At 41.2% G+C, this 21,265-nt stretch overlaps 1 protein-coding gene across 2 annotated transcripts in view; it reads left to right on the forward strand.

Moving 5' to 3' along the window:
- TERF1 (telomeric repeat binding factor 1) overlaps nucleotides 1-21,265 on the forward strand; it is a 77,973-nt gene that overhangs the window by 4,790 nt on the left and 51,918 nt on the right. For both annotated transcript variants that reach the window (XM_073631796.1, XM_073631797.1), the window contains exons 2-7: nucleotides 3,766-3,861; nucleotides 6,708-6,838; nucleotides 8,941-9,027; nucleotides 11,000-11,149; nucleotides 13,993-14,078; nucleotides 17,323-17,400. In XM_073631796.1, the coding sequence (XP_073487897.1) occupies nucleotides 3,766-3,861; nucleotides 6,708-6,838; nucleotides 8,941-9,027; nucleotides 11,000-11,149; nucleotides 13,993-14,078; nucleotides 17,323-17,400 (628 nt within the window). The remainder of the gene's footprint in view (nucleotides 1-3,765; nucleotides 3,862-6,707; nucleotides 6,839-8,940; nucleotides 9,028-10,999; nucleotides 11,150-13,992; nucleotides 14,079-17,322; nucleotides 17,401-21,265) is intronic.

A 21,265-nucleotide genomic window follows, 5' to 3' on the forward strand; every position in this document is an offset into this window, starting at 1 on the left:
CAGCTTCGTCCTGAGCTGTGCTGCCTCCTGGTCTCCACTGTTCACTCATCACAGCGGTGGAGGAGGCGGGAGGGGGAGAGAGATCGGGAAATATAAGGTGCCGGGGAGGAGGCTTGAGCCTGGGAGGAGAGGCAAGGACCAGCTCTTAGAAAGTGGGGGTCGGAGGCACAGGAACCTGTTTGCGGTCTACCTGTCACCTGCAGCTGGTCGACAGGTAGACCGCGATCGGCGGGTTGCCGACCCCTGCTCTAGGGTGTCTGCTTTCCGAAAATATATACTGTTTTGGGGGGGTTATGTAATGTTCAGACCTAAAATTATTTATTAAGCATGTGTGAGAAAAAAAATGCCCCTGTCAGCGAAAGGGTTAAAGAATTATGGCCAAAGCTCTATTGGCCATACTTCTCCTGTGGGTCACAGGAGTACACTTAGTTCTGCACCTCTGTAAACTAAATTAGATTCAGCTGACAGCAGATCACAGAGATGGACCAGGCTCTGCAGTAATGTCCGGATCTGCTTAGACCAGTGGTTCTCAACCTTATTAGTGCTGTGACCCCTTGATAAAATTTCCCAAGTTGTGGGGACCCCAACAGTAAAATTATTTTCGTAGCGTGGGTTGTCAGCACCCAAGACAAGGCAAGTAAATTGCACCCCTAACCCATGGATATTTAGCGTTTCCTGAGTCCCTACCATTCTTTCTCTTTGTTCTCCTTTCTTTCCCTTTTATCTCTCTCTATCCTAATTTCTTGTTTTTTTTTCCCCATCCCTCTCTAGCCTTCTTTATTGTTCTTTCTCTTATTCTTTTTCTTTGTTACGCCCCCTCTTTTCCTCTCCCTCCATGTATTCTCTTTTTATTCTTTTACTCCTTGGTGGGGGGGGGGGGGGGGGGGAGAGAATAGGATGAGTAGCAGTGCTGACGGGGAGTTGGGATGAGTGGCAGTGTGGGGGGGAGTTCTGATCAGCCAACTTAGGTGCTCTTGATCAAGGTCATCTGCTGATCTGAGATCTGTAGTGGGGACTTTTAATGGCATCTATAATCGCAGGCAGTGTTACTCACTGTGTATCCAGCTTTGTGGTGTGTCGTAGCAGTGACACCTATGCCAAAAATCAGGAGATAGGGTCTCCTCCAGCCCCTCCCACTTCACATTCCTCACCAGTCATCTGACCTATAATCTCCGCCCCCAGCCATGCCATGAACTGAATGGGCGGCTGTGGGCTCCAGGAACAGCCCAGCTGGGGGCCACAGGCTCCAGGGACAGTCCTACTGGGCGTCTGCGATAAGGCTGGAAGAGCGGCGTGGGCTTCAGGAACAGCAGGGGATTCAGGGACCCCTGGCAAATCATCATTTGACCCCCAGGTTGAGAACCACTGGCCTAGATGCATGCTGTTGAGAGCCTGAGCCAGCCCCTCCCACCCCCTACTACATGTCAATGGAACCCTTTGCTTTGCATTGTAAGCGTGAGCTATTTTACCATAGCACAGCAATCCATTACCTTTAAATTTGGCTCCAAATCCAGTGCAGCACAGCCTGCATTGAACAATGGGTGTATAAGGCTGGACATGTGGAAGAAAGCTTAGCAGTTTCCTGAGAAGGGGTGGCCACAGCTTTTCTAAGCAGCTCTGTTAAAGCTGAACTCCAGTCTTCCCTTTTGGCTTTGTAGAGTTGTAGAGGCTCCTCTCCAGTACTGTACTATCTCCCTGGGGAGGATTCTACTGCAAACAGCCATTGCCTCCCTATGCAGCTCCATCCCACTACACCACATGAATGCGGCTGGTCCAGTTGCAAGGATCCACCCAGGCTTTTACCTTTTAGTGACACCCACTCTACAATTGCTGACACTTCCAGTTTGAGGGGGATATATATCCGAATGGCCCTTCCTTTGACTACCTGCATTACTTTCCAAGAGTGATCCAATTCAGTTCATGTTCCAGATCTAATCCGGATTGGAGATTCCATCCTCCCTTCTCCCTGTGTCTAATGCCACGTACACACGACCGGACTTTACGGCATACTTGGTCCGGCGAACCGGTGTCCGGACAATTCAGCGGACTTTGTTTTCTCAAAAGTTTGACGGACCTAGAAATGAAACATGTTTCAAATCTGTCCAACGGACTCAAGTCCGGTCGAAAAGTCCGACACGTCTGTATGCTAGTCTGACGGACAAAAACCGACGCTAGGGCAGCTACTGGCTATGAACCTTCTTTGTTTTAGTCCGGTCGTACGTCATCACGTACGAATCTGTCGGACTTTGGTTGATCGTGTGTAGGCAAGTCCGTTCATTCGGAAAGTCCGTCGAAAAATCCGCTGGACAAAGTCTGCCGGAAAGTCCGCTCGTGTGTACGCGGCATTAGTGGTGCACATGAAGGATGTGTATGACTGTGTTGTGCTGCTAGCAGCTTTCTGTACCTAAATCTGACAATGCTGTCTTTTAATTGTTTGCACTGATGGTTAGTGTTTTCTTTTTAATTTTTGCAAAATTGTTTCAATAAAGCCTTATTTACTCAACCTTGTACAGAGACACCAAGGATTATCTCGGGGATCTGTAATCCTCATTTTTTTGTATGCCCTTCCTTCCTTAAAGAGACCACACCCGATGTGATCAGGAGGTATAGGGATTTATGGGCTGGGGATAATTCCAAGCAGTTGGTGACCCTACGTTATTACATATGGGTATAGCAGTGGTGATTTTTATCTTTTTTATTTAAAGCGGGATTCCGGCCTAAAAAAAAAAAAAACAATTAAAAGTCAGCAGCAAACAACAAACTGCAGCTGCTGACTTTAAATGATTACTTACCTGTCCTGGGTGCCCGCGATGTTGGCCGCCCGAGACCGAACCGTCCCTTGGCTCTCGGGTCCCGTCACCGGCATCCTAACTAAGGGAAACAGGCAGTGGAGCCTTGCGGCTTCACTGCCAGTTTCCTACTGCGCATGCACGCGCGAGCGACGCTCTGTGAATGGCCCCGTGGTGTTCTGGGAACACACACAGTTCCCAGAAGACAACGGGGCCGCTCACTGAGGAGCAGAAGATGCCGCGGAAGAGGCAGATTAAGAAGACTGCCTAGCAACAAGGGTTTAGGTAAGTTTTTTTTTTTTTTTTTTTTTTTTTGGTGTAATATTTTTTTCAGGGTGGCCCTCCACTTTAAATGTCCTCTCCTGTACTGAGACTGCTTACTCTGCTTTCACAGCACACTGTCAGCTTCTCACGGTGAGCATTAGAAGCTGCAGCAAGTTAGATTTAGCCTGCCCATTTCCTAGTTGGAGGACATCCAGAATCATCTAATGCTTTTCTCCCAAGCCTTACTGTCCTGGGTCTGTTTCTTTCATTGATTTTATTTTAGTTATTTCAATGGAGCAGCACTGTGAGCTTTTCCATGGCTTCCTATTTTCAGGAAGCTATGTACACCTCCTCCACCCCCCACCCAATCAGCCATGATCTGCTAATATTTCATGGAGAAGACCAGTCATTGGGTCTAAAATAAGAAATGTAAGGCAAACATAAAGGTTTTAGGTGATGACAGCCAATGACAAATGGCAGTTGATTTGCACCAATAACATTTTCATGTATGGTCGATCTGACCAATGTGGCCAAATTATGACTTTAGTAAAGGTCATGATCTGCGACTGTACCCTTAGGCCCAGCCTATTTGGTTTCCATACATAGCAGACATGAGATAAATTCTAAGTCATGCAGGTATACTTGGAGACTAGTAAAAAATATTTGGGTTTACAATTTGCTGTATATCATCCTGATGTCTCTTCTTTTGCAGTGCTTCTGGAAGCCATGCCTACACTGGATTCAGAGAAAATGAAAGCGGTATCAATCGCACAGTTCCTTACTCGTGTTCAGCAAGGAAAACAGCTGGGTAGTTTGTTTTTAATTTTTTTTTTTTTAATTTTTTTAAAGGAATTGTAAAGGCAGTTTTTTTTTTTTTTTATCTTCATGCATTCTATGCATGAAGATAAAAAGCCTTCTGTGTGCAGCAGCCTCCCCAGCATCCCCCAATACTTACCTGAGCCCCATCTCTATCCAGGGATGTCCATGAGTCCCTCGGCCGTCCGACACTCTCCCTCCTGATTAGCTGAGACACAGCAGAGGCGTCAAAGTCAGTTAACCAATCAGGAAAGCGAGAGGCTGGGGCTGAACAGCAGCTCCCTGTCTGAATGGACACAGGGAGCTGCAGCTCGGCTTGGTTGCCCCCATAGCAAGCTGCTTGCTGTGGGGGCAATCGACAGGGAGGAGGGACCAGGAGCAGCAAAAGGGGACCCGAGAAGAGGAGGATCTGGGCTGCTCTGTGCTAAACCACTGCACAGAGCAGGTAAGTATAACATGTTTGTTATTTTTTTTTTTTTTTTTTTTTAATGAGACTTTACCATCACTTTAAAGCCTAAGTTTAGTCAAAAAATAAATAAAAAAAATCAACACAAGGGTCATGACCTACTATCATTGCAATGCGTCACCTTTCTGCCCCCTCCTCTCACAGAGGCTGTACTATAGGTTCTATGAATGGGGGATGAATGGACCAATTAAAGATCTGCCTTCTCCATTCATAAAGCACTTCTTAAACAGTAGTTTTATATTTGATAAGAATTGTGAGGTTGACTTACTAAAGGCAAAGATTATGCACTTTAAGTGCATTTGCTCTGGATCTGAAGGGAAGCTCTGAAATGAGGGGATGCTCTCCTGGTTTCTATCATCCAATCATGTGCAAACAAAAATGCTGTTTTTAATTTTACTTGCATGTGATTGGTTATTTTTTTGCAAAGAGAAACTTTACCTCATTTACTAAGCTCTAAAGCAAGTGCACTTGCAGTGCACAGTATTATGTGCCTTTAGTAAATCAACCCCAGTGTTTCCTATTGCTTCTCAAGGGCTGGGCATGTGATTATATTAAAAGCAGAACCACTACTTATGACAGCACGTGTACTGATCCACAGCTGGGAATCTCACATAATGGTCAGAATCTGAGCTGAGCAGATCTTGTACTGTGGAAGCTGTGCGCAAAAAGGCAAGCATTGGCAAAGCCTATTCACCATCATTGCCTAAAGGTTTCCTGTAGCTGATCTTTTCCCTATTATTAACTTACTGTTCCTTTTTTCACACTATGACTTGGTTTACTAAAGACAAATAGACTTTACACCTTGTAAGGGAAGTAGAATTTTGTGAGTATTTGCCCCAGAGCCTAGTGAATGAAGTAAACCTTTGCTGAATTCCACCATCCAATTATATATGAATGGAGGATGAGTTTTTTTTGTTTTTTTTTTTTGTTTTGTTTTTTTCCACCGCATTTACTAAAATTTGGGACAAATGTCTTGCAAAGTGAACATTCTTTTGCCTGTGGTAAATAAATCAACCCCTGTGTGGAGGTGGCCCTTTAAAATCAGGGCTGCCCCCCCCCCCCCGAAGACTGGTCATGTGATGACTGGAGGGGAGATATTGAAGTAGCAGTAGATGTGGAAAAGCATAGAGATTTCAGGAGAACCAGGACTTTTTTTTTTTTTTTTTTTCGCAGAGTATAGGTGCAGGTACTCCCCTCTTCTGAGCCACCCCTTGTCTCTGTCCCCTACCCATCTCTGAGCACTGTTCATCAGTTCTAACCCCTAGATTCCCAGTGCCGCCCCTTTTAGAGAATACAGAAACGAGTATCATTTTGTGGTGCTAAGTAATTTGTATGGAATTTGTTCTTGATAGTAAGAAAAGCAGTAAAATAGATCCCCAGCAGCCAGCAACAATATATTTCCTAGCAGCCAGCATCAATAGTAGTTCTCTCCCAGCAATAATTGACCCCCAAGCAACATCAGATCCCCTTCCAGCAACAATAGGCCTCCTACCAGCAACCGTAGAGCCTCCCACAACAATAAGCCCCCCCTAGCGACCATAAATCCCCAAACAGCCAAGCCAGCATCAATAGACCCTCCAGCACACCCCTGTATCCCTTTCCATTGCATATATTCAGTGCTGGAACTGCGTTTCTGCTGAAAATAAGCCCTGAGGACCATGCACAGCACAGTAATGGTGTCTCACTTCAAATGCTCTGAGACTAACAATACGCTATTTCTAGACAGTTCATTTGATGAAAAAAAAAAAAGGCTGGATGCGTTCCTAAATGCAAAAAATATAACTGGCTGTTTAAATTTATAGGTGATAACACCAGAGATTGTTGGTCCAGGGGAAGCAGTTCCAAACCCCTGGTGCATGTACCCCCAGGGGTATATGCCAGGACGTCCAGGTGTACTTAAAAACATGCAGCAGCAGTTGTGTACCTGTGCCCATGTGTCATTGGTCACTAAGCGACGCTTTGCAGCGGCGGTGCAGGCCCTGGTACCCTCCTGCTTAGTTTCCAGCCACCAGTTGCAGTCACAGTGCCACGCCACGGACCCTGCAGGTTCTTCTTCCCACTATGTGAGTTAGCAGTTAATACCATATCTGACTTCCATTCCAGATTATATTATAATACAATACATGTCAGATTTATATGTAGATGTATTTGTTTAAAATACAATACATTTTTGGGCAAGTTTTTAGCTAAACAAGTTGCTAGCAGTGTAAATACAATAAAGATTTCACCATTCACCAATATTCCCCCAAAAATGATTCCAAATCTTTACATTTTTAGTATAGGTCCACTTTAATGAACAACTTTGGCAGATAGCTTTCTTAATGCGTGTATATTGATACTTTCACCTACCAAAACTACCTGTTCCAATCTAGACTGCCAGTTTGAAGCAGAGGAGAAGCTTACACCTCTGGAGACAGCTGCAACTGTGTTCTATCAGTTTGAGGAAGAAGAGGAAACTCTCAAGAATCTTCAAGAAGAAATAAAAACTTTACTGAAAGTTCAGGTGACCATTGTTGTTAGACTCTTCTATACAGTGTGCTAAACATGCAATAGTTAGCTTATTCTGCGGATGCATTGCCTAATTATTTGAAGAGACGCTGTCACTTGATTTTTATTTTATGAACCAGATTAGTAGATTCATCCTCTTCCACCTTGCTGCATTCTACTTCTATCACAGCCCCCACTGATTAGCGAATTCTGAGATAAAAGGACGGCGCCATTTAATATGCCTGTTCCCATATACAGTTCTAAATTCCAACTATTGTATATGTAGCACCCTCCTAGTTGCTTGTTGGGTAAATTTAGTTGGCTCCCCTGTAGGCAAAGGAGCAGGGGTTAATTGTGTCAGGAGGCTGGGCAGTGCTTTACAGGCTGTGGCTCTGTTACCTCCCCCTGTATTCTGGAAAATATTGAATGTTTCCAGAACATGGTGGGGGAGACAGAGGCTGCAGCCTGAATATTCATGGAACTTCCACCAATCCCTGGGAAGGTGGACCCATAGGACGGGGAATTGACTAATACATTTTCTGTAGCATGGCAGTCTGGAGCAGAGTCCAGGGTCCAGTCATCTGAAGAGATCCTTGTGCTGGGGGTTCTGCCCCTGGGGCAGAGTAGAGAAGGAGAAGAAAGAGAGAGAAGAGCGGAGCAACAGGAAATCTCCAGGAATTCACCCAGCTTAGATCGCAGCTAAGCCTAGTTACAGACTCGCAGCCAAGCCAGAAGCAGTCTGTCCAGCGGAGGCCAAGACAGCCGTTATTCTGGATCCTGGAAGTAGAAAAAGCAGCACCTTCCTTCTGGGTGTAGCATTTCAGTTGTTTATTCAAAGGCAACAAATTAACAACTTACAGGATCAACAGGGTTAAAAACGCTCATCATTCGAAAGCTGATACCGCTGTAGCTGGTCGGTCAGGGCGTACTGGATCCCGCAGTGGTATGGAGCAGTTGGTGGTGCTGGTGGCTTTTCTGTCCTATTGGACACAGAGACTTTATCCACACACTCCCTACTCCATTAACACTGTAGACTATATATTTTTTTTCCTTTTATGTCCACCAGATTACCCTTTTCCTATTTTTGCTGTTATTCTGAATCCTGGGAGTTTCCTAATGGACTGAGTAACAAACCAGCCATCAACATTAAGGGAGGGAGAGGACAGTGGAGTACAATAATTCATGTGTCTGGGACAGAGTGCAGCTCAAGTGCAGTGCAAGACAGCCAGGAGCATGCTAATTCTCCAACCTTGGGACTAAAGCAGCCAGGTGCCATGCAATACAGCCAGGGGCTGTGTCTTTAATACAAGTTGTTTTTTTTTGTTTTTTTTAACTGTTCTTCCTCGTGTTTTTTTTTTTTTTTTTTTTCCTGCACTACTACTCCCACAGCTATGCAATACAGCTTGCATCCTGAATTGGAACAGCTAGGGACTTAACAGGTCCTCAACTTTACATGGTTCTACAGTGTTTCTTCAGTTTGGGTTATCCCATGCGCTCCCCATTCTCCATCCAAGTTCTTGGTTCCTAAAATAAACACCAAAAACCAAAACCCACTGTTTATTGACCCTTCTAAAAAGCATGTGAAATACCATTTGCCTGGCTGTGGGTGCTGTAAAGGGGGGGCTGAAATCTAGAGGCTCCTTCGAGGGTAGCACTACATATACAAATAAGTAAGGTTTTTAAAACCTTAATGCTCAATTATTTATTTATTTTTTCCTCATTTTCAATCCAAAAACCTTGAAAAGATGGTAATTTTGGGGCTTATCTACTTGGGTTGTTACAACTGAGCATTTTCTGTGTTTAAAAGACCAGGAAGACCTCCCAAATAATACAGGGTCACCAAATCCTAGAAGCCATATGAATGTATTGTAGACTGTGCAAATGGTGCAAAAAAAATAGGACAGAGTCCAGTAATCTATAAAAGCTGCTGTAATACTAGATCGGCTTTTATTGTTGTAGCTACACTGCTAAAATTTGCTATAAAGTGTTGCAAAATTATAGATTGCTGCTATTACAAATCTAGATCTAGCTTTAACATGCGTAGCTGACCGAATATTTGAAATTGCTTATGATGTTGTGTTTTCAAATTTTTAGTTTAAATGTATACTGTGTTTGCAGGCTGTAGCAGTTTGCATGGAGAAAGGAAAGTTTAAGATGGCCTCAGAAGTTCTTGACCGACAGTTTGACGAATCGGAGGGCAGTAAGGTAACCTTATATGGGAAACCTGTGTTTTATGAAAACTCTCTTCTATGAAAGGGAGGACTGTTTGCCTCACATCAAAGGATGAAGCTTTTTAATTCCCTCAATAGCACATCACATATTTAAAAAAAAAACAGCAATGTGGATTATTTCAGTAAAGCTAAGCAAAAAGTTTGGTTCCAGATGTAAGTGAGCCATCTAGTGGCAGAGGAGCTAAATGCAGTGATTGTTTATGGTTTCTCCTTAGCATCCAATTGTGTGTTAAATAGATTCTAATAAGTCATTATATACAGTATCATACATTGCATAGTTCTTACAAACAAACCTCAGTGGGAGAAAAGTGTACGACTTGTGTGCTGTTCTATATATACATAATAAATATATATATATATATATATATATATATATATATATATATATATATATATATATATATATATATATATATATATATATAATATTGCCCAGTGTTTCTCTAACCCTTTTTCAGTCAAGGCACCCTTCAAAAAATTATAGACAGTCTTGAGGCACCCCATCCTAAAATGTAAAACTTTTCTATTAGTTTTACATAATGCAGCAACATACAAACACATAGGAGACCCAGTGTTAGAGGTGCTAACTGGTACTCACTAGTATTTCAATGTTCTTCCTCAGTTTTTCTCCATCATTCAGCTAATGTGACCCCCAACGCTGATGGAGAGAGGCAGGGAAGGGTCAAACAAGGATGCTATACAGGCAACTGACATCCTCCTCCTCAACCGGTGATGTCATTGGTCATTAGAAGGTCTTAATGTTGCACAATAAAAACATTTGGCTTTGTGTAACTAAAAGGCAGGCTTCATCCACCCGCCCCCTTGTATACAATTTTTGGGCATTTTGCCAATTTACTCTTGAAGAGACCTCAAGGCACCCTAGTTGAAAAAGGCTGTATTGGGCTATAACGCTTTGGTAAGATGATACTTCTAGTTCAGTTTGTTAGAACGGCACCATAGTCCTAAATGAGAACCACATTTGCATGCGAGTACATATACTTTAACATTTTACAAAATAATTGCTACATATAAGATTTTAAATTGGATTCATAAATAAAGATAAATTGTCTTAAATTACTTTCTATAATTTGGAATTACAGATTTTGTATAATTTCAGAATAAAGTCTACTAAAACTTTTGTCTTGCAGCAAAACAAAGCCTTGTTTGTCACGAAAAAAACAATATATGCATAATTTCTGTTTCATAAACGATAACCAATTGCTAAATTAATAGGCCCATAATTTAAATGTTAAAATGGTTCTGGAGCTTAAATGGGTAAATCTACTTTATCACAGAGTAAGCCAGTTATAGAAGGCTCTGATTAAAAGCTGCTGCTTCCTAGCTTACAAACCCCATACTGGATTTCAGGGTAGTGCCTTAGTAAAGCCTAGTTTACACTTGCGAGTTGAGGGAACGGTAAAAATGGGCGGTTAAGCTGCATTTTTACCGCCACTCCCCAAGCTGCATAGGCAGCCAAACAGGCGGTATAGACAAGCTGCAGCTGTGATTAATCCACTCCCCCCAATGTTGTTACAATGAGCAGACCACACCATTTGGTGAACACAACCAGTAAATGGGGCTGTGTTACAACCGTGTGTAATGCATTGCATGGGTTGAGGTGTTGGCTTTTAGGAGTTAAATCATGTAGTGAGAGGGCCTCACCACCTGCATACGCTACTGAAAAGTAATCTACTACAGGATGCTACCATATGTGTAAACAAGTCCTAAAATGGTTTAGTTTCGGTGCCCCAGAACAGGTATTTAGGGCCTGCGTCAGAGAATGACTGCTTTCCTCTTACAGATGTTGTGCTTTGCGAGTCTCTCTCTTTGTGAGTAGATTGCTTAGTATTGTCAAGTTGGAAACATTGCGATTTATTGTTTCTTTCCTATTTTGAATGCACTGTTTCACATATTGGAAACTACTTTAATCTTCTTTTATGCTTCAGTATCTAAGAATGAAGTTGGATATGGTCATTGGGAAGAAAGATCCATACCATGAATTCCTTGAGAACTTTACATACAGCAAAATGTTGATGAAGATCAAATCCTACATCAGACTTTTGTTGGCCAGGAGGCCCCCAGTTTTCCTTATACAGGTACATGTACGAGTTGTCAGTAAAGCTGTATTAAAGTCAATTTAAACACAAACTAGATGACCTTTAGCTTGCTAAAGCACTGTGTACCATTGACCATTGCCATGTTTTATTTTTTATAAAATACTATTTTCATCTTTGTTTACATCTCAGCAAAGTTATTCCAGCCTCTTTCAGCCACTTCCTGTCTATATTCATCCCCTCCAGTGTCAGCTGCATATCATTGCTGTAGACTAGTGATGAGCTCAGTCATGTTGGGACTAGGATCCATAACCATGTGTGCAAGCCAATCGGGAAGCTAAGACCTGTACGGGCTGATCATTGCTAACCAGGGCATTCCCCATTTAGCAGCTGTATACAAGGGGCATGCACACATCATTGGTAGTGACAATAGTGAATGCATGCGCAATGCGTTTTACACAGGCGCTCAGTCTTTGTGGGTCCTGGCACTGGGGTATAAGCCAAAATGTAATAATGCAGGTTAGGCGTGTTACATTTCACTATGACTTTAATTTTTTAAGTAGAATGGATTTGGACATTTTATTGCACAAAACATTTTTTATAGCTTTAGATAATTTTTTTTTTTTTTCATGCCAATCCAAAAGTTGCAACCTAGTTGACACAAAATTGTACTGTTATATGACTGTTAATTTGTATCAACTTTTTGGCCAAATGTTGTGGTCAACCCCATTTGCATTCTCGTTTTTGAAATAAAAATAAAAAAAACCCAAATAAAATGCAACCTGGCCTTTGGACTGGGGAGAAAAACGAAACCCCTAAGCCCCCGTTCACACTGAATCAGGCTTTAAAATCGCGTGACTTCACTTGAAATCGCACGATTTCAAAGATGCAGGTCTGTGTGACTTGGCTGACATCTGTGTGACTTCATGCACAGATGTCTATGCAAGTCGCACCTGAAACCTTTTTTTTTTTTTTTTTTTTTTTTTCATCAGTGCAGCACCGCAAAGGCAGCATTGCACCGATCTGAACAATTCCAATGTTGACAATAGGGTGCGACTTGTAATGTGATTTGGAACTTTCAAAACGCAAGACAAGTCACACCAGTGTGAATGGGGGCTAAAATCTAAACTTTATACATGCTCTATTTGGGTCTACCATAATCATTCAGCTCCAAAGTATCAGGTGCTGGTCTGCCTTGTACCATAGGATAGCAGAGATGAAGTTTGGATGACTGCGCGGTCTCAATCTTCATCTCTGCTAGCTGAAAATATAGATACTATGGGATCTGACTTAATTGTGTAAAATGTGTTGAAAGCAGATAAAATAAGTGTGCCTGCAGTCAGATGGTCGCAGATATAAATTCATATATTACTTGCATAAATGAATAAATAAATGAATATATATAAACTGTAAATAATTGATAAATCAAATACCAAAATCAGACAGTGCTTATAGGTAAATAAACTACCATATTAAATTGAGTGCACGGTAGGTGACCAAACATGTAAATAAATGAATCGAATTTCGTAAATTATAAATGAAATCAAAAGTGAATATAAAAATAGAAAAAGTGAGTACAGTCCATTCATAAGAAGCTCCACGAAAGGGCATCAGTCAGCCAGTGTGGGTGAAGAAAAACAAGGAAGTGGTGTGAAGGGATATCCAGACAAACAGTGAATCCAGAGGACACTATAGTTGGACCCTTACCAGAAGCAGTGGACCTCCCTAATAGCAAGGTCTTGTGTGCGTGCAGATACAGCCCTCTGCAGGGACAGCTGATTTTGGTATTTGATTTATCAATTATTTACTGTGTATATGTGTGTGTGTATATGTGTGTGTGTGTGTGTGTGTGTGTGTGTGTGTGTGTGTGTGTGTGTATATATATATATATATATATTATAATATAATATAATATAGTGTGTGTGTGTGTGTGTATGTGTGTGTATATATATATATATATATATATATATATATATATATATATATATATATATATATATATATATATATATATATATATATATATATATATATATATATATATATATATGCACTGTTTTTTTCCCTTTTATATAAAATGTGTTGAAAGCCTAATGCCGCGTACACACGAGCGGACTTTACGGCAGACTTTGCCCGGCGGACGGGATTTCGTTGGACAATTCGACTGTGTGTGGGCTCCAGCGGACTTTGTTTTCTCAAAAGTTGGACGGACTTAGATTTGAAACATGTTTCAAATCTATCCGACGGACTCGAGTCCGGTCGAAAAGTCCGCTCGTCTGTATGCTAGTTCGACGGACAAAAAGCCACGCTAGGGCAGCTATTGGCTACTGGCTATGAACTTCCTTATTTTAGTCCGGTCGTACGTCATCACGTACGAATTCGACGGACTTTGGTTGATTGTGTGTAGGCAAGTCCGTTCATTCAGAAAGTCCGTCAAAGTCCGCTCATGTATACACGGCATTAAAGTCCTGTTGAAAAAGAGACACAGTGGGGTTTACCAAAACTGGAGAGAGCAAAATCTTATGCAGCTCTGCATAGAAACAAATCATCTTCCAGGTTTTTTTTTTTTTTTGTCCAAAGCGTAATTGAACAAGCTGAAGTTATTAGCTGATTGGTTTCTATGCAGAGCTGAACCAGATTTTGCAGTCTCCAGTTTTGGTAAATCAACCCCAAAATTTTAACATGTTGTACTGGTCATGTATTTTTTCCTTTTTTTCCTTTTTTTTTTTTTTTTTTTAAATTTATTTATTTATTTTTTCTACTTTCCAGTGTTTACAAAGTGTTAGAACATCTATTATAATCAGACGGGGACTTTTTTTTTTTTTATAAGACCAAAATTAATAGTTCTCATGTTTTCAAGTATTCCTTTTATATTTTCCTTTAAGGCAGCCACAAAAGTGGTAGAAGCTAAAGCAAAAAGCAAGTATGATACCAGGACTGATGAAAATCAGGAGCATAACATTTCTGAAAGGTATTCTTAGTTCATATATTTTATTTATACACTTGCATATTATCATACTTGCTAAATGAGTAAGTAATCAAAGTGTGAGAACTGATGGCAACCGGGGCTGCATTTCATTGCTTACCTCAGCTTATCTTCGCTTCTTCAGTTCTAATGAATATTGGAAACATTTGTAGCCACACAGGTCACTCAACCTGAATCCGGTCACCTTGGAATGTACCAGGGCAGATCTTGATTTCCAAGGACATGACAGGAGGTTTGAAAATGTGTAAAATCACCCTGTTTTAATCACATTACCCATTCCCATGTTGTCACAACTTATGGGACAGGTGTTAGATGTTAGAACCTATGCCAACAGGCTATGGGCTTGTTTCAATGACCTAGTTTGAGATGCTTCTGACATCATTCAGAATTTTTTGACAGGTGCATTTGCAGTTGACTTCGGTCTGACCTGCATTTGACTTACTTCAAGCGGGTTCTAAATTTACATTTGTATAGGAATGAAAAACCCACTTGGAGTGAACCAAAGCCCATCAACACTTGCACTTAGTTTGCATGACTGACGGTGTGAAATATTGTCATATTGCTGAGGTAGAGACGTTAGAACTGCATTATATGTTGGTGACAGATATTGCCCCCACCCTTGTTTAGGAATGGTTGTTCCAGTTTGACATAGCCTCTATCATGCCTCTCGCAAACCACATGTCCTCCCTGTTCAAAATGTGCACCACACATCACCTGAAATCCTGACCTGCAGAGTTCATCCACTTTTGTTGGGCCAGTAGAAGGTGTTCTTACTGTTTACGTAACTTCTGGACATAGAGGAGAGATTCTCAACTGGTAGCTGCTGGATATAGAAGAGGTTTGCGCACCCTGGTTCTTGGACCCTGTATTGCAGGGGAAAGACATCAGAGGAGTTCTCGGTGTCACCCTCTGTGGTCTGTGCGCAAAATAAACTAGTCTCCTGCTACAGGCATGTGATGAAAACAGGTAATGCCTTGACCTTGTAGGACCTGTCCACCTGGAGTTCAGACCCTTGTGCAGAATGCCCTTCTGGTGCTTTTTCTCTGTTCTGGATTCACTCAGGCGAATTTTCTTTGCTGTCCTCACAAGACTCCTGTCCCTTGTTCTATAGGTGTCCTTCTTTATTGGCTCTGGAATGTCAGGAGCGTTCTTAGCCCTGTGACTCTTTGAGGTTAAAGATGAGCATTATTCTTTTCCAGCAAGATCTGTTTTTAGGGCTTGCCCGAGAGGTGCCTATTGTGTACTGGAGCCGAGGAACAAGTTAGATACTCTCAGCATGAGGGTTGCAATCAGTCTTACCAGCCTTTTATAAACTTTCTAAGTTACATCTCCTGCCTACTTTTGTTTGGGTGCTGCCCATGTACTTTATCCCTTTAGCCATTCTGACTGTGTGGAATTCAATTCTAGGTTCTCTAGGCAGACTTGAGCCACTTTCACACCCTTTGCAGGTTGTTGTTTTTAGTCAGGGTTCTTCCCTGGTAAACGCCGCCTGGGCAAAAAGGTGGCTGTCTGTTTTAATAACCTCCTGGAAACAGGGTTCCTGGTTTCTTAAAGAGGTACTTCACTTCCTACCTTAAATATTACCACAAATGCACCTTTACAAATGTTTAGTAATGGAAATCAACAAGTAGTGGATGATAGAAAATTGCAGGCTTTTTATTCTTTGCATTCCTTATTTTTCTTTTCCTTCACATTCTTGTGGTAATTTTCACTATGGACAGATGCATCCATTTCCCTTTTTTTCCTGGACCTCTAAGTCTGCCCCCTGGAACATGTGACTGTACACATCATCTGAAGTGAAAGGCACTGGTGATGTAGCTCTCTAGAATGCATCTGTGGGGCCAGAGCTACATCACCAGTGCCTCACTCAACCACAAAGTTGAAAAACACTAATTGTAGGTAAAAAGCAAATGATGAAGGCAAGATAATTTCATATCGGTAAAAGTAGAAACGTCCCCTTTAACCATTATGGGGTCAGGTGAGTAGAGGCTTAGAGCCTTCCTACTTAGACTGGTTGGTTGCTCCTGGGCTGTTTGTTTACTTACTCCCTTAGTCGGTCTGCTTTTGGACATCCTGACCGTGTCTGACTTCTTGTGTCACTCAAAGGGCAAAAAAGAAATGAGTATTTTTGTCTGAATGTAATATCTTTTTTGTCAATTGAGGGACACAGGTCTCACCCCTCCAAGTTTTATGAATCATGTTTGCCCTGCTTGCTACAAACTGAGGCATGCTAGTAAGAAGAGGGGTTATCCTTGGGTTGGCCTGCAAGTTTTTAGTTATGTTAAACCTTTAACATATTCAGTGCTTTAAATCAGTGACAAAGTCCATAATTGTCAATACACCATGCTTCAAATCTTGTGACCTATGTTTAGAGAATAATCACGGTGACATGGTGTGTCAAAACTTATGGATGGTATGCCACTGATTTAAAGCACTGTATATGTTTGTTTTTATGACACTGTAAGTGTGTGTGGTTTTTTTTTTTTGTCAATTTCTGGTTGTTATTCACACATGATATTTCACAATTAACAAATATTAAGATTAATAATTAAAAGATAGCAAAACACATTTGATTCATGTTTTGTGTTATTGGTGTTCAAACAATAGTGAGTACTGGTGTTTTTAATTTTTTTGTTTTTTTGTTTGTTTTTCAGCTTTAAGCTGTATACTCTAAATTAAAGCTGAACTACACTTAGAATTCAAGCCTCTATAGGACCTATTGAGCTCGGCCATTTTGCTCTGTGGTTGCAGAGCATCTTTTCCACATGTGCACGATGTAGACCTTCCCAACCCTGGGAAGATAGGGCAAAAAGGAGTGTTAGACGTCTATAGTGTATGTGTTTGTGTATGTGTGTGTGTATATATATATGTGTGTGTGTGTGTGTGTGTGTGTGATATATATATATATATATATATATATATAATATATATATATATATATATATATATATATATATATATATATATATATATATATATATATATATACACACACACAAACAAACTTGCTAAGGAAAGTTGGAAGGCCATACTGTTTTTATTCTGAAAGTGTGGTTACTTCTTAAAGAAGGCAACATTTGCCATATTACTTTGTCTCCAGGAAAATAAATCGGGGGAATTTATTTTAATAAAGGAATAAATCCTCTAGAATTTAACCATATCCTATGTGTTTCAAGTATGTTTCTAATATTCAGCTAGAAGTGATTACATATAATTTATATTTTTAAAGTGTGGAGATGGGAGACGGAAATTCTTCCAGTGAAGGTGAATGCATGCATCAACAGAAGTACAGTGTCGATTTACAAGAGTAAGTTTGTTTTTATGTCCATTTAATATGTAGAGAGAGAAACACAAGGTATCTTGGGTACCTTTTTAGGAGTTCCTTAAATGCACATCTGTCACTTTTTTTATTAAAGTGTCTTTAAAATGTACACTTTTCTCCTAGAATTTATATTTATATCCTTTATGTATAAATTCCTAGTTGATCCTTCCGTTGTCAATGTCCTCCAATCTTTTTAGTGTAGCAGCCTACACTGTAGCTGCTGCTTTGCCGTGCTGTGCCGTTCCTTTCTAATGTCCTCCACCTCTTAGTGTCAATAGCAGCCAACGCTGTGGCTGCTGCTTTGCCTTTGCTTCCTTGTTTACTTTGTTCAAGCTGCCCCATATGACATTTTATGTCAGCTAGGGGAGCAGCTCCAAAGTTAGAACTTTGGGGTGATTTTAGTAGTAATCATAGTTGGTGAGGTTGAAAAAAAGAATCAAGTACATCCTGTGTGTGTGCTCTTATGTTAATATTACATTGTATATTCCTGTACATTGTGGTCGTTTAGGTGCCTATCTAATAGTTTTTTTTAATTTACTGAACAAATCACCGCTCTAAGACAATTACCTCTCCTCGTATCAGCTGTCTCTGATTTGAGATGTGTCTTGGCTCTATTTGCAGTAGTAGCATGAAAAGAAAAGTATGCTGGACAGCTGCACTCCAAAAATTCTACTTTTTATTTCATAAAAAAGACAGAGGTGCAGAACATCCACGTACCAACACGTATAACTGACGCGTTTTACAGCAGCAGGTGCTTAATCATAGCTAAAGAGCTATACATACATATGCATCAACATAATCCAAGACAAATGGACTGAATCGTGTAGAACACTGATTGTGATGGAAAACACCCGTTAACTACAGATGTCCTCAATCAATGAGAGTGTTAAGATCGTTCTGACATGAAAATCAGCATTTAAATGTATGTGAAACAAAAACATATACATACCAAAACCTTGAAGTATGAAGCATAAATCAAAACACATCTATGTGCAATATATAAAACATGTATGTATTACGTAAAAAAAATGTACATGCACGGACATTTATGCTAAAAAGGAAGAGGGACATAACCCTCCTTCCAAATGCATATGCGTCAGGGCATGCAGCTCAAAAGATAAATCCCCTCCAAATATAATTCTTCTATGGAGTTACTAACTGTATTGGCATTAGATTTACAAACCTCAGCCACAATGTATCAGCAAATTGAAAACCTGTAACAATAAAAATAGAAAAAGCCAGTACCGTCATCCAAAAGTCATATGATACAAAGCGCCCTAAGAGTATGTATAGATGATAAATGTACACTAAAGACTTAAAAAAAGGGTTTGTTTTTCTGATGCAGAAAATGATAGCGTCAATGACACTATGGGGGAGATTTACTAAAGTTGGAGAGTGCAAAAGCTGGTGCAGCTCTGCAAAGAAATCAATCAGCTTCCAGGTTTTATTGTCAAAGCTTAATTGAACAAGCTGAAGTTAGAAGATGATTGGCTACCATGCACAGCTGCACCAGATTCTGAGTGCTCCAGTTTTAGTAAATCTGCCCCTATGGCTGCTACAGCGTTGCATTCTTCTCCCGATCCAGTAAATCGGTCAATGAGTGAGATTCATCAGACGGGCCCACAAGATTTAAACAGGGGTGCTCAGGGCTCCAACAAAAAGAGAAAACTGGCAAGAAGAGGAGAAGGACGACAGGAGACGCAAACGCAACCAACAAAGATCGTTACCAACTATGAGATCAGGCTCGGAAGTAACATCAAATGTCCTGAATTTATCAAAGAAGATTTTGAGTTCATTTGAACTATCATTATTTGAAACTACACCCAAGAGAGTGGAAAAATGGACTTTGTAGGCACCAGTCATAAAATATGGTAAAAAGACAATTTGTATTATACATAAATGTACAAAAAACAGCAAACACATATATTAAAAAACAAAGCGTTGCAATAACAGCAAAGCCGTAACTCGTAATCTCTCACATACAAGTAGCCGCCTATAGAGGGATAACCCTCACCCCATAAAGGGGCACCATAACCCTATATTTGTTAAAAGAGACAACAAACTAAAAGAGAACTCTACATGTTTCGCAATTGAATGCTTCTTCAGGAGCAGTTTGAGTCACCTGTATTGGAGAGAGAGAAAAAGGACATACAACATATAGCATAATACATAGTATTAATATTGAATTAACATTTTGTTCATTGCGTTTGGAATAGTGTTCAAGGACAAAGTGTGGCAACAAACCAGTGGAGCTGACAACCAGCAAGCATATGGTAACCAGCAGTTACATGCGGGGACGTGTACGGTAAAAAAAAATATATATACAGGATATGTTTGAGCCTGGAGCCAGAATGGAGTGTTAAGTCCCAGTGAACAGAACAGGAAAAGCATAAGGAAAGGGAAACAGAATAAAAAGGAAATAAAAAACGAAAGGGAAAAAAAAAAGAGACCAGTGAGAAAAACAGAAAAGGGTGGAAGGGGGAAAGAAAAAAAACAGGGGGGAAGAAAAAGAGGGAAGGAAAAGGAGGGAAGGGGGTATGTGAAGGGAAAGGGAAAAATGGAGAAGAGGGGAGGAAAACAGAAAAAGGGGGGGCGAAACAGAAGAGGAAAGGGGAGACGCAAAGGGGAAGGAATGAAGGAGAGGTGAGAGAAAGGGGGGTAAGGACAAAGGGGGCTGGTGGTATGAGGACTAATGTATGGTAAGGCCTACCTCAATAAAAGATAAAAGAGCATACATCGCTGGACATCAGTTGCTGCCAAGCTCAGCCTAAGAGTGGCTTAGCCGCAGTAGATGGTAGGAAATCTAAGTACAAACAATATAGTATGAGTTGTACCACCAGTTGGTAAAGGCATATAGCAGTACAGCAACCAAATTGCACAAAGCTCTGGCTCCTTTCATCGGGCCCGTGCAGTGCTCTCACACTGTGTGTTAGGTGGCACCACCAGGGGGAGATCCCAGGCTTGTTTCCTACATGGGGGCGCTCCTTCCACTTGTCCCCGTCGTTCGTAGTTGACCTTTGGTCACTGCGCATGCGCGGGCTCACGGGGATGCGCGCGCAACCCTGGTCGGCTGAGTCAGGTGTTGCACTGTGTGCACACCTGATTGGGGCGGGTACTAAAGGCTCCTAGCGTAGCGGCTTGTTTACTGTTAACTGAGCCTGGTAAGTGTCTGCTCCCTTATGCCTTGCTTTGAAGGATGTTAGATTTTTATGCTAATGCCCTGTCTGGTAACACTGAGTTTTTGGGTTGCCTATACAGATGACCTGGTCATATCGTTGCATAACCACATTGGGGGCCGTGTACATCACTGCAGCTTAACCCTTTCTATCGCATTTCTACTGTTGGGGCACTATAATAAAACAGCCCATGACTATTGTATACAGAATTAGTTCGGTGTTTATCCCTGAAGGTAAGGTGAGATCCTTTCTATTTGTAGTGCTGGCCGCACCTCTTCAGTTTTGACTGTGTGGAGTGACCAGCTAACAAATTTTTCTCCCTTTTTCTCTTTGTGCAATTTGGTTGCTGTACTGCTATATGCCTTTACAGCTTTACCAACTGGTGGTACAACTCATACTATATTGTTTGTACTTAGATTTCCTACCATCTACTGCGGCTAAGCCACTCTTAGGCTGAGCTTGGCAGCAACTGATGTCCAGCGATTTATGCTCTTATCTTTTATGGAGGTAGGCTTTACCATACATTAGTCCTCATACCACCAGCCCCTTTTGTCCTTACCCCCCTTTCTCTCACCTCTCCTTCATTCCTTCCCCTTTGCGTCTCCCCTTTCCTCTTCTGTTTCGCCCCCCCTTTTTCTGTTTCCCTCCCCTCTTCTCCATTTTTCCCTTTCCCT

The sequence above is a fragment of the Aquarana catesbeiana genome, linkage group LG05 (assembly GCF_042186555.1).
Source record: "Aquarana catesbeiana isolate 2022-GZ linkage group LG05, ASM4218655v1, whole genome shotgun sequence".
Lineage (NCBI taxonomy): Eukaryota > Metazoa > Chordata > Amphibia > Anura > Ranidae > Aquarana > Aquarana catesbeiana.